At 38.6% G+C, this 13,953-nt stretch overlaps 1 protein-coding gene across 9 annotated transcripts in view; it reads left to right on the top strand.

Moving 5' to 3' along the window:
• The window catches only part of LOC124869273 (ATP-dependent 6-phosphofructokinase, platelet type-like), a 60,072-nt gene extending 47,135 nt beyond the window's left edge, over positions 1-12,937 (top strand). For 4 of the 9 annotated variants that reach the window (XM_047367030.1, XM_047367032.1, XM_047367033.1 and 1 more), the window contains 7 exons: positions 679-831; positions 5,503-5,667; positions 6,708-6,769; positions 8,930-9,041; positions 9,144-9,243; positions 9,377-9,482; positions 12,047-12,937. In XM_047367030.1, the coding sequence (XP_047222986.1) occupies positions 679-831; positions 5,503-5,667; positions 6,708-6,769; positions 8,930-9,041; positions 9,144-9,243; positions 9,377-9,482; positions 12,047-12,203 (855 nt within the window). In that variant the 3' untranslated portion in view covers positions 12,204-12,937. Of the gene's footprint in view, positions 1-678; positions 832-3,765; positions 3,919-5,502; positions 5,668-6,707; positions 6,770-8,929; positions 9,042-9,143; positions 9,244-9,376; positions 9,483-12,046 lie in introns of all 9 variants that reach the window. The other 5 variants (XM_047367031.1, XM_047367035.1, XM_047367036.1 and 2 more) reach the window with 2 other exon arrangements.
• The last annotated feature ends 1,016 nt before the right edge of the window (positions 12,938-13,953 follow it).

Here is a 13,953-nt window from a genome sequence, read left to right as displayed (position 1 = left end):
GTACTGTATGTTTATTTATTGGCCAAGCTGCAAAACCTGCCTGTCTTTCATATTTGTCTCTTTTTTGTGCAACAAGCAACATCAGCTTCCTGTGCATGTCTAATGCCTGTTGTGATTGGCTTGGCTCTCTCCCTTTGGCTTCCCCCCTTCACTACACACGTCCACTGAGTTTTGTTTTTCCCCAAGACTGTCTGTAATTTTTCCCACCGCATATCTCCCATCAACAGGCCCCTCCTTCTTCATACTTCCTCTCTCCCTTTTTTGGATATAAGAAAGATTCATCATGGGTTTCTGTCCCTCCATTTGTTCCCCACCCACTCTGTGTTTACATCACATTTCAGAAGATATGAGAAGCCCTCAGCATGTTTGAACACAAATGTTATTACGTTGTTGTGATCAGTTCATAAAACCTTTCTGTTAGTATTCCTTCATTTTAAAGTTTATAGATTGTTGTGTCCAAAGAAGAAGAATTTTACAGTGAACCAAACTGTTAAGCTAAAGTTGAATATCTTTGCATCCTTTTAGTGTTGCAGCTGCTTCCAACCCTTTTTCTTACCTAAATGCTTTGCTCTGCCCTCATTCCCATTCTGTTATGTTAATATCTCAACATTAAGCCTCACTTCTCTACCATTCATCTCCTAATACCAACCAATAAGATGCTGGCTCTCCACGCTGCAGGCATACGTTGGGTTACTGGAACTCTCGGCGGCACGGGACAAATATGCTGAGTTCTGCGTGCCCATGGTTATGATCCCAGCCACAGTCTCCAATAACATACCTGGTTCAGATCTCAGCATTGGCTCAGACACGGCTCTGAATGCCATTACTGATGTAAGTGTGGCTGGCTTTGAGTGCATGCCAGTGTTTGTGGATGTCAGTCAAACGCTGAACAGCCGACCAGAGTTTGGGACTCCTCTGACTACCAGCTTGCTTCCAAGCATTAACAAGCAGAAAGTGGGCTTTATTTTGACCTGTGCAGACAGACATGATGTTTTGCACTTCGAATATTGGTTAATTGAAAATGAAATCAAATTACAGTGATTTTGGAGCTATTGTATTGGAGAATAGTCTTTAAACTGGATGTTATGGATGTCATAATGAGTTAATTTTAAGATCAAAGTTAGGTTAGTGTATTTAGACAATAAAACAGTAAACGATATCAGGTTGATAACGGAGAAAAATTCTTGGGATGGTTGTAAAACAAACTTTGCAGCAGAGCTTGTTTTCTGGATTTAAGTTGGATACAACAGATTTGGGATAAATATTTTTGTTGATGATGATAAAGAATTAATCTCAGGGAGTCATCTAATTATGGTGGAATTACGTTTAGTTCAGCATATATAGCATGGCTTGACAACAAATATCACCCCAAGGCAACAAAACACAGGTTCAATACACAGGATCCATTTCAGTCCAAATACAGTTAATATCAATCCATTTCGTTCAATTACAATCCAATCACATAGTCAGATTCAGATTCACCTACAGTCTAATTCTAAACTAATTAAAATACAATATCAAATGTTTTTGTTCATACTGTGTCAGTTGTCAGACACTTGTCTATGACAGCCTGGCTGATTGTATTGATTTATTGACAACAAAAACCCTTATTCTAAGGAAGCGTGTTGCCACATCCAGCACAACCATCCTCAATATAAGTGGCCATCTGCTGCAATCATCAGGGGGTTGAGAGCACAGCGAGCAGACACAAGAAAAGAAAAATCACAGACGGGGATGGTAAAAAAAACTAAAAGAAATAAAGCATACACAGAGCTAATGACCTAAATAGCTCAGTCAATGGTTTTGTCCAGGGAAGAGACACAGTGAAATACAGAAGCACAGAGCCACAAGCACTTTCTATGGTTACAAAAAACGTGTTCATTGCAAAAATACCTTTATCAAAGACAGTGTCCAGGACAGAAACAGAGCCATGAGTACTTTCCATGGGGAAGAAAGCACATTTATAAGTTTTGACTTTTTGGTCTGAATGGCAAAATTTAGCTACATCTCAGTCATAAACTGTACAAAATAGAGTGTAGCTACTTTAAAGTCACCCATCTGTTTGTGTTACAATTGTTTGAAACTTCTAAGTCTTTACAGATTTATTGCAACCAGTGTTTCTGAACTAATGGTGGATCTTCCCAAGGACATCTGAAGTGCTTCCCTTAAGCAGGAGTTTTTTGTACTAAAGTTTTGTTACCTTAATACATATCCAGATTTTTGTTCATTCAAAATAAGGCCATAAATCACAACATTTCTTTTCACAGTTAGCAATTAAACCTTTGAGCACAATCACTGTAAATAAGACATTGTGTGTTAGCTGCTTTTGTAAATGCAGGTTAAATAGTAAAACCTATACTTACTGCTTATTTGAGCTGGATAGAACAATATAATCTCACATTTGTAACAGGGTTCAAACAAGATTAAATGTTAAAACAGAAAAAAATGAGAACATCTACAATTAGTTACTATGGCATGCAATGTTATGTTCTGTTTTAAGTGTATGGTTTGACATTATGAGCCATGAATTATGCATGGTGACCTAAATTTTAGAAAGATACATCTGTGATCTACCGCCCAGACGGAGGCAGGTGTACTTGGCCAGATATTATTAAGTATTAATTATTGATTAGGGCCAACATATTACTTCTGGTACACCCTATTTTTTGTCTTTATGAATGGAAAGTAGTTTGGCTACTTGAAATATTTACCCCAGAAGCAATCAGTGTATTAAACTGTATATTTCTGATGTGAAACTCTTCAGTCCTCCCTCTTTGCTAAATGGTTGTTAAAAATGCCTCAGCGTTGGAAAAATATATCGTAAACTTGTTGACCTTTAGCTTACCCTTGACTGACTTTAATGGAAGAAACAGATCTGATCTCATGTAGAAAAAGTGATAGATAAAAGTAGCACTGTACACATTAAGAAAAGAAAGTAAGAAAAAGCAGTATATAGTACACATTTCTCTTAATACAACTGATAGGTTTAAGTTTCCCTTAATGGAGTTTATGTGTTAGAAAACACTTTACTGCTGTTGGTTGTTGGAGGCGAGCTGGACTGCAGAGGTCCCAGTGACGTGTTGCATGTTTGTGGCATGCGTCTCACTGTGATGTGTCAGTGCAGTTTGCTGTTTGTGTGTTGGTAAACAGTCAGTGAGTTGGCAGCAGTCTGACTCAGTTCTTGCAAGGTGTCCTGATTTCTCCTTCAAATGACACAGAGACAGTAAGTTTCCTCTGATAGGCAGGTTACATTTTGATGCCCTTTTGTTTCAAGACTAAATGGAGGCAGAGTTCAGAGCCTCTGCAGTCCCACCTTGGTCTTTATCTCATTGCGTCAACACCGTAACTTGTCAGCTGCGATGATCCCACCCCAACACACCATTCCGTCCCCTCATAGGCAGTGAGAAGCCAAAGCCCCATCCCTGACGTCCTGGAGAGAGCCAGCTAAGCAGCCACCCATTACAGAGCTGAAGGGTCATGGTCCCAGTTAAAGTAAAGCGGCTGCCTCATTCATGTATCCTTTATTTTCCATTGTTTTCTAAGGTAATGCTCTGATTCTAGTTAGTCTAAAACATTAAAGTGGTTTAGGCATAGCATATTTTGCAAACAAAACAGAGTTCAGGTTTACCCCAACACATCACGATAGAAATGAAGGATACAGAATGAAGGAGCCCCAGGGCACCATGATGCAGTCTGTAAAGACTCATAGAGATGTAGGCTTGTCCACCTAGTGGTTTAACTACATATTACGGCCAACCTCACCAGGCCTTTGAGTCCTTGCTGGAGCTGTATGAGGCCCGCGCCAACTACAAGGAGTTTTGCATCCCCATGTGCATACTGCCTGCCACCATAAGTAACAATGTGCCGGGCACTGACCACAGTCTGGGAGCCGACACATCGCTCAACGCCATTGTGGAGGTAAGGGCAAAAGACAAATATACACCTTATGAGGGTGTGTGATTTAGTAATGACTTAAGACAAAACATAAGGAGAAGAAACTATCTGAATGTGTCAAATTGTTACTAGAATGATCCTGTAATGGGTAAGTTGATATCAGACACTATATATAGAGTTTAGGCAAACATTTTTTAGATTAAAGAACTAATGGGCCTTTTTGCAGAATTCAAGGCTTTACATTTTTTTTATAAAGAAGTTCTAATAAATACTATCAAACTATTACTTAAAGGTTTCTTTCTTTGGTGAAGCATATTATCCAGTTATAAATGACATATATTCATAATTTAGCCCCGTGCTTCTCAAAGCTTTTATAACACAGTGCATTAGTGTGCCCACAGTGACAGACATTTAACAGTGGTGCAACAGAACTCAGGCTTAGTTTGATATGTTTATTCAGTAAAAAAGACTTGGTAATAGACACTGCTTGGTTTTCTAAAGGATGCAGTTTCATGGCTTTCAGGATCATACTGGGAATCCACACAATTTTATAGAATTTAAATGTAGAATTCATAAGGTTTTCATGTACAACCGCCTTAAAAATGCATACAGGGTCCAAAATTAAGCTGGTAATATGTCTACAGAAAGTTTGTACCTCAAGTATGAATGGACAAACATAAGTAGAATCCAAGCTTGTGAGTATGCATGGTGCAATTTTGACTACTTGCATGTCAGTGAGTGCTTGTGTTTTCTTGATATGCTGTTTACTGCTGGTGGCCAGTGTAACTGTATATTAATGTGCTGCTCATATGCTTTACATGAGGTCAGCGATGGGTTGAATTTTGCCAAAAGGAAGGTTCAGTGAGCACCAAGACCTTATGCAAATTAATTTGGAATGGTCCACTGAAGTATTGTCATTTGAGAGTTCATTCACTCATCCTATTAGAGCGAGATGCACAGGTTGACTTTGCAGGTGCCTACATTTGTATAATTTAATAGTAAAAATTCTCTTCACTTTCCATAATTATTTTAGAAAAATAACCTTTTCAAGTCAATGTGCTTTGACATAGTAAGATTGACTGAGATTATTTACCAAAAGGAGGATTTAAGAAAAAGCTTTATGCAAATTGAGATAAATCAAAGCCATTTGAAGTCATTTTTAAGGTTTAGGCTCTTCCTGATTATGATTTATTTACATTTTTTGTGACATCTAAAATAAATTACTAACACTGAAAGATAAAGTTCGCATAGTTAATATTACTGCAGCAACCAATGAGGAGTCAACCTGTGGATCCATTACTCATTATAACATGCGGGGATCATATTTACTTTAAAGTAGAGTTGCTGCTCGTTTTTTTTCTTTTATTTTTAGTCATCTTTTAGTCTATTAGAATTGTCCCATATATTACACCCTGATTTCCAAACTTTAATGGCCTTGGTAATGTATCATTATCACAAAATTTCATCATATTTTCTTAATAGTACCTGAAATGATCCAGTTTGACTTGTTTGAGCTCTGCTTTAAAGTGTGTTCTCCGCAGCTGCATGCCCAAACAGAGACATAACTGTTTTGCTTCTTTAATATTGCATAACTTCTGTATGAATCAGACCTGCGATCGCATCAAGCAGTCTGCCAGCGGCACCAAGCGGCGGGTCTTCATCATTGAGACTATGGGGGGCTACTGCGGCTATTTGGCCACTGTGGGCGGTCTAGCTGCAGGTGCTGACACGGTCTACATCTACGAGGAGCCATTCGACATCCGTGACCTGCAGGTCAGGTTAAAATACATTATATACAGTAGCTGTTTCCATATCAAGTAAAAAAAAATTTTATTTGCTTTATGGCAACTTCAAATGTTAGACTTCAGTTCATAGGCATCGTGCTGCTGCTGAAGTCAGGATGTGTCAGGAATGTGCACGTGAGCTAGATTAAAGCCATGCATATAAGGGGATTTATTAATAACCTCTGAGCTGCATCATTCTTTCCACAACAGTCAGATACATTTAGAGGATTAGAGGTGGCAGGACTGTCAGTGTTTGCTCTTACTCTTACATTGTTCCACAAACTGGAAATTTTTTGTTTTAATTTCACTTCAGCTGATAAACTTTTTGTTTTCAAATTGTCTTATTTGAAGTGGCAAGAATCAAAGAATATGTTAATTGGTAGGATTAGGTGGAAGTTGAGTCATTTACGAAAAAAAAGGTTACATGAAAATTTAACAATATTTTCCATGTAAGGTTTTGACTAAATGATGAAGACATTGTGTTAACTGCTTTCAATCACATGATGTTGTTAAAAAAGTGGCAGCATAAGAATAAACTGAGCAAAATTTGGAACAGTATCTAAAATAGACTGGAAGAGACAGCAGCAGCAACAAACACAGCAATGTAAATGAGAACAGCATGTACAGGAGGACTAGTATACACTAAGATCTGATCCTTGCTCATTTAAAACAACCAGTCAAGCAATGTTTCGTGCAAAAAAGGGAGCACAACAACAATAACCAACAAATGATTTAAATGAACTAAAAGCAGCTAAAAACGTAAAATATTTAAATAGAAACTTAAAAAACACCTTAAATGATAAAAAATAAAAGTATTAGAACCCTACACACCAGCATTAACGCTCACCATGTTCTCAAAGATGTTAAAAGTGTAGATGTGGTGCCCTCTGGTGTTGCATTTGTTGCAATGTGACTGTGTCTCAGGTGGAGCAAACACTGAGGAGTCTCAGAGTTGCAGCTGCTTGTGCAGGTTGTAGACTGCAGGCGTTCATTCCTTAGGTTCACTTTAACACTTAATTCTATTTTCAGGCCAACGTTGAGCATCTGACGCAGAAAATGAAGACGAGCATTCAGAGAGGCTTGGTGCTCCGGTGAGTTTCATTCTTTCGATGAAAGATTATGTTTTAAATTTTCTGGTGTCTGTCTAGCCTTATTTAACACACAAACATCAAACAAATGGAAATGTTAACTGTCTTATAACGGTTTCCATTTTTGTCTTTGTTGAAAAGCTCGTTATGTTATTTTCCAGGGTTTTAAACCTCAAAGTGACCCTTTAGACTTTATGCTATGTTCTGTATTGCGGTTATTTTAGTCCACTGCACCAGCGCGGCATTTAAAATGCTCCCAGCAGGATGAAGCTCTGTGGAAATAGGACAAATGTAATATTTTGAACAGTGTAGGTGACATTGTAAGGCTGTGCTGAGGGTTGCACCTGCATAATTATTTACTATACAACCAGAAACAGAACAATGCATAGGGAGTATGTGTGCAGGCTGGAAAACAGTACAATGAAGTTTAATGAACTTAATAACAAGACAAACTGATCAGATTCAACACAATATTACTTAATGTTATTGTTATATAGCAATCTTCTGCAATCTGCTTCCAGGTTGATCTACTTTCTTGTAATCTTTTAACATGATCATGATAGAATAGTTTTCTAAAGGTCTTTCAAACATTTATTGGACCCTGGCTGCTTTTTCCAATCAGCATTTCAGATAGCATATTGTTCAGTCATGGTTCAAAAGGGAATCACTATCTGAAATATCTTTTGCAAAGATAGACAGAAAACTGACGCAGGATTCCTTTTTATGTCTTGAATGAGTCAAAGGTAAGATGTAAAACTAACTGGTGAGGTACTGGACCTTCTTTATCTAAATGACTTAAAATAATAACAGAAAGTCCTGCTGCCAAAGCAACATGTAAACAAAAAATCAAGACCCTTGCACAGTACCATAAGCTGTATGTAGGCCATTGTAAACCACAGCCCCCAGATGCAGGAACAATTTTCACCCGGTGACATTGTTGGAAGACCTTTCAAACTCAATTCTGAGGAAAGAACAGATTTGACAGACTTTCCTAACACCGGATTACTGATGCCTCATATGTTGCTTTAGGCTTCAAAATGCTGTTATTGGTCTATGTGTACATTGTGGTTGGCACATGCAAAGGCATAGTTTCACTCCCACTTTCATACAGGAATAAATGCAAACCCTCTCCGTTTGAATAACTTGCACTTCAATACATTACTGCAGGATCGTAAAATTATGCATGGCATTAAGAGCAACTTAAGTCAGAACAAGTAATCCCACAGAGGTTAAAAAGGGACCTCCTCACTATTGAAGCTGATTAGGAACCAAGGCATGGACTGGTTTGAGATTCTCACAGTATGATATTCTTGAGTTAAATAATTGCAGTCTCACAGCATTCAGACAACAATCTAAGAGAACAATGTATAACATGATGTAAATGCTTTTCTTTAAAACAAATAATTATTCTTATTGCTGCTAAAACAATTTATCAGATTGATTACTACAGCTAACTGTTATATCTGACATTTCTTTATTATTCCAATTTTGATTCATAGACCTAAGCAAAAATATAGGAAAAAACAGGTTCTGGATTTAGTAGTTTTAAATGGTAACTGTGCCCAATATCAGTCATTTTTAGTTTTCCCCTCTTTATAGGGTAAGCTGTGAGCTGAACCCTGTGAGCAGATAGCCTGAGTCAGGCTATCTGCTCTGGTAGCTCCTGCACTTGGCTAAGAAACAGACATGTAGATTTTAGTCTGGGAATTGTAGTTTATAACCTGCATTACCTTAAAAATAGTGATGTGTGCTCTTTTAAGATTTCACAGTATAGCTGTCAGCGTCTGGTGAGCAAAAATATTCATAAAGGCTGAAATGATCTTTCTTGTAACCAAGAGAAAAGCGTAGGAGCCTTTTTTCAATCACTTGACAAGCAGTGCACAGCAACAGGTGGGTGAAGGGGAGCACTTTATCCTCCTGTGCTTCATAAGTCAACAACAATTTGGTACTCTGGTGCTTCCTCTGGAATTTTATTAAAATTAATTTCCTAAATCTTGGTTTACCTTGATGAGGCCAGCTGGCCCATGTCTTATATATACTAGAGTTCTGGTGATACAGAAGTCACTTTCATTCTAAGAACTTTTGCAAACAATTTCCCAAATGTTAAGCTTGTTCTCCTTTTCCTCGTTTGACTCTGACATCTGCAGCTGTTGTGTTTTTCAGAAACGAGAACTGCAACGAAAACTTCACCACCGATTTCATCTACCAGCTGTACTCCGAGGAAGGTCGAGGAGTGTTCGACTGCAGGAAGAACATTCTGGGTCACATGCAGCAGGTTGGACCCACAAGCTAATACACGTATTACTGTACAGTACTTAAATGTTTATTTTAAATGTAAAATATTTTTTCATGCAGACTAAACTCTTCCCTTTAACAGGGCGGAGCGCCATCTCCTTTCGACAGAAACTTTGGCACCAAGGTTGCAGCTAAAGCCATACAGTGGATCACGCGGACGCTCAAGGAGTCATACAAAGAAGGTGCTTCAAACAACCCAGTTATTTGAGTCTGACAAGCATTCATTACATACAGTACACTAAAGTTTTGGGGGGATTTTCATTTTTTGGTCTGTTGCGGCCTTGTTATAAAAGCTGATGTTTTCCTTCAATACAGGGAGAGTCTTCACCAACTCAGAGGACACTGCCTGCCTGTTGGGGATGCGTCGCAGGGCGATGCTCTTTCAACCTGTAGTACAGCTCAGGGAAGAGACCGACTTTGTGTAAGATAGCAATTTTGTATTTATCTTTCCAGTCATGTTATCCAAAAACCTATATCTAATAAAAAATACTTTTAGGATTTCCTGGCTAAATTAACAGAGCTCTACATCAAGCATTTGTTGCAAAATTATGCAAGAATTTATCTTTGAATGTTCCTGTTGGCTCATACCTAAAGTCAGCTGTTTAATTTAGCATGCTGGAGAATATTTACCTGGTTAAATCTATGTACTCTTTTCTTAGCCATTAATGTCTTATGAATTTATTTATTTAAACTTTTCATTTTCTAGTCTGGAATGATGATACAATATACAACTTCTTTCATTTTAAAAAACAAGAATAACATGCAGAAATTTGAATTTATTGTGTATTTTCTCTAATACACAGGATCAAAATGATCCAAACAGGCTAAATTGGTTGGTTCCTGGGTGGACCCATTTGGGATCATTGTTTGTTTTTTTTGGGACACCTAGTTCTGTCCAGGTCCTTCCAGCAATTAGCCGGAGGTGAAGTTAAACAATTTAGAGGTAGTAATCAATTTTCACCAATCAACTTATTCTATACATCAAACCAGAATTTGCATAAGGATTTGACTAGCCCCACAGCATGATGCTACCGCAACTAAGTTTATTTACAGCTATTTGTACACCAGGTTTCCTTTTTGCAACATTTTAAATACCGCAGCCATTCATAGGAATCACCCGAGGAACATATTTTAGTGTTTCTAATTAAGTCATAGTTTTAAATATCCATGCAAGGACTCTTGAGGCTAAGCTATATTGCAGTAACTTTATCAAGCATATCTGTGTTCAGTTTAAGGAAATATTATTTGAGGTTACTCAGGGATTCTGTGTTCATTGCCACCTTTTCTGCTAGCTGTGTGCGTTGGGTAATGTTGCAGCTGATTAGAGCTGCAACTGGATCAGTGCTACCAAACACTGAACAGAAGGAGTTTGCGTCCCAAACTTTGCTCCTTCCAGTAATGTGCAGAAGGTCAGATCTACATGTCCTTGCAAAAGTATTTGCAGTCCTAAAACATTTTACCAGGTTTTTCCCTTATTTGTTTTTTGTTTTTACAAATAGAGGCTGCACGGTGGCGCAGTTGGTAGCACTGTTGCCTTGCAGCAAGAAGGTCCTGGGTTCGATTCCTGGCCTGGGATCTTTCTGCATGGAGTTTGCATGTTCTCCCCGTGGGTTCTCCCTAGGTACTCCAGCTTCCTCCCACAGTCCAAAGACATGCCTGTTAGGTTAATTGGTCTCTCTAAATTGCCCTTAGGTGTATGAATGAGTGTGTGCGTGGTTGTTTGTGTGTTGCCCTGCAATGGACTGGTGACCTGTCCAGGGTCTACCCTGCCTCTCGCCCATAGACTTCTGGAGATAGGCACCAGCTCCCCCGCAACCTACTATGGAATAAGCGGTAGAAAATGACTGACTGACAAATATTTATCTTAAGAAATTTTATTAATATCTAGCCCTCTTTATGCCAACACCCATAAATAAAATACAATTGCCCTCAGGAGTCAGCTAATTAATCATCTGTGTGTAATTCAATCTCAGTAAAAATTAGGCTGTCCTGTGAAGGCCTCAGAGTTTGTTAGAGAACACTAGTTAACAAATATCAATAAAGATCAAGAAGAACATCAAATAGATCAGGAATAAAACGTGTATAAGTTGTAGAAGTTAAAAACTGAGTTTGGCTGTAAAACAGAATTTAAGCACTGTTCAATTAATCTTCTGAAGTTCTTAGAGAGAAACCATAAGAAGTACGCTTCGTAGTTTGTCACAAGCCATGTAGGTGACACGGGAAACATATACAAAAAAGTGCTCTGGTCAGAAAAGACTAAGATATTTGTGTCTTTATGCAAAACAGTATGTTTAATGGAAAACCAAACGAGTACATCTCCCTAAACACACCACCCACAAATTGAAACAAGGAGGTGGCAGAATCATGCTGTGGGGATACCTTTCTTCAGCAGGGGCAGGGAAATTGATCAGTTTATGGAAAGATAGAGCTAAATACAGGACACTACTGGAAGAAAATATGTTAGAGGCTGCAGAATACTTGAGCTTGGGGTGGAGGTTCCCCTTCTAGTAGTAAAATGGCTTTAAGTATATACCAGAGCTGGAATGGAGTGGTTTAGATCAAAGCATATTCATGTGTTAGAATGGCCCAATCAAAGTTCAGACCTAAATCCATTTGAGAATCTGGAACAAGAATTGAAAATTGGTGTTGGCAGATGCTTTCCTTCCAATCTAACAAAGCTTGAAAGTCTCTAGAAATGCAAGCTCCACCAAAAAGCAGCAGCTATAACTGCAGTGCAAGAAAGTCTTAAAAGAACCTCCTCAGTGTGACTCAATACATATTGAATATTTGTGCTTTTTTGTTAAAAAAAACAAAAACGTTCACTAACAATACATCTTTGTACGTAGTTGCAAGACACTGTGTTTCTAATGTAGATCTGAACAAATCCCATCAAAACGAATTTCCTCTTGATCAGTTTACCAAACATGTCTCAGGTGAAACAACTCCAAAGAAAAACCCTAAACACAAAACATTTTGTTTTTTCAGCCACCGGATCCCGAAGGAACAGTGGTGGCTCAAACTCCGTCCTCTGATGAAAATCCTGGCCAAGTACAAGACAAGCTATGATGTTTCTGACGCTGGCCAGCTGGAGCATGTGACCCGGGTGCGGCCCAAAGAGAGCGACACCGCGGCTGCGATCTGAACCGCTGCTAGAAAAAAGCATTACTCCCACAGGAAACTGGCTTCACCTTTCAGTGGCAGCTGCTCACACACTGATTGACTGCAGATATATTAGGAAAGATTTTAAAGGATAGAGGAATTATTGTATGAGTATGGGACCTTCAGAAGGAATGTTCTATTTTTTAGATTACATTTCTGGAGGGTAATTTGGGAAGAGCTCTATTTATTTTAAGCAAGCTAACATCTAACATTGTGTTTAGATATCCAAAGTTACTATAAATATATGCACTACTCATTATGTACTGTATTTAGGTTTTAGTGCCCAAAATGTAGCCATGTCTAATTATTTCTTGAGGCGTCTGTTTTGTGTGAACATATCGCAGCTGATTAGATTTGACTTTTATCATACCTTCACCCACACTCTGAACTGCATAGTTAATGTTATCACTGGTCTGGGGGATCTTGCGCACTCCTGAGAATGTCCACGCGTCGGCTGTAAAATGCTGTAATCCTGATAGCTTCACAGTGAGCAGGTCATGTACGGTCAAACCTAATTGCACATCTATGTCATGTTGTTGCTTTGCTGCTTCCATCCATCCTGTGCTTTCTGTGTGTGCACCTTATCGTGGTCATTTATGTGCAGGCTGTAGAAATAGTTAAGCAATGTGTTTGGAGAATGGGTGAAACGACACATTGATAGTGTTAATATGATGTGTGTCCTGGTACGGAGTAAATAAAGCATTTATTGTGTGGAAATGCTGAATGTTGTGTTAATTTGGTAAATAATTGGACACCTTGATTTAAAGGTGTTTTTACAGATTAGATTTTATATCTTGATAAAATCGGATGTAGTAAAGATAAAAAAGATTGTAAAATTACTCAGTTTAATATTTTAAACACATACATGTTCTATGCACAAATTGATATATTTCAAATATGTATTTCTGCTAATGAAAACACAAAATTGAACTTTTTAGAAAACTAAAATATTACAAAAGGTTTGTAAATTATTACTGTCAGCCATGTATATCCATGGATTCTACAGTAAATGCACTCAATACTTAGTTGAGGTGAGACACCTTTTGCATGAATTACTGCATCAATGCAGTGTGACATGGAGGTGTTCAGGAAGCCCAGGTTGCTTTATTAATGGTCTTCAGCCCCTCTGCATTGTTGGTTCTATTTCATCCGTACTGACCGCCAGAAGCGGTGCTTCAAGCACTGAATGATCATTCTTGTGCATGCGCAGGTCGAGAATTTAATAACATTGTCACATGTAATCTACCGGTGGCTCACATATATATAGTCACATGACACCGGGAGCCCAGTCCCTTCCTTCTTCTCACGGACAAGTTGATGAATGCAGGTGTTGACTTGTATTCGTTGTTCCTTGTTCCTCTTGCTGCTTGAAGCCTCGTGATCAATTGTGGTTGGAGTTGCGGATGGTTCTGCACTCCAAAGGCTGCGCAAGCTGCTTTTTCTTCCAGGTTTTCTAGTAGGTTTGTTTGGTTGGCCGGTGGGCGTTTTCTGCTCGTGTTCATTCATTTTTTTTTCAGCAGTAGTTGCTGTCCGCTTTGCTTTGGATTGCTTGACTCGCCGGTGGTGTTTTCTGCTCGTATTAAGTTTATTTACTTTCTTCGGCAGTGGTTTGCTGCTCGGTTTGATTTGTTCCCTTTCTATTGGCTCACTGGTAGCATTTTTTTCTGCTTGTGCTGAGTGCGTTTAATTCTCAGCAGTGGTTTACTGCTCGCTTTTGTTTATTTCTGTTTGTC

Source organism: Girardinichthys multiradiatus, chromosome 6 (genome assembly GCF_021462225.1).
Source record: "Girardinichthys multiradiatus isolate DD_20200921_A chromosome 6, DD_fGirMul_XY1, whole genome shotgun sequence".
In the NCBI taxonomy this organism is placed as follows: Eukaryota; Metazoa; Chordata; class Actinopteri; order Cyprinodontiformes; family Goodeidae; genus Girardinichthys; species Girardinichthys multiradiatus.
This window is presented reverse-complemented; position numbering and strand designations above follow the sequence as displayed.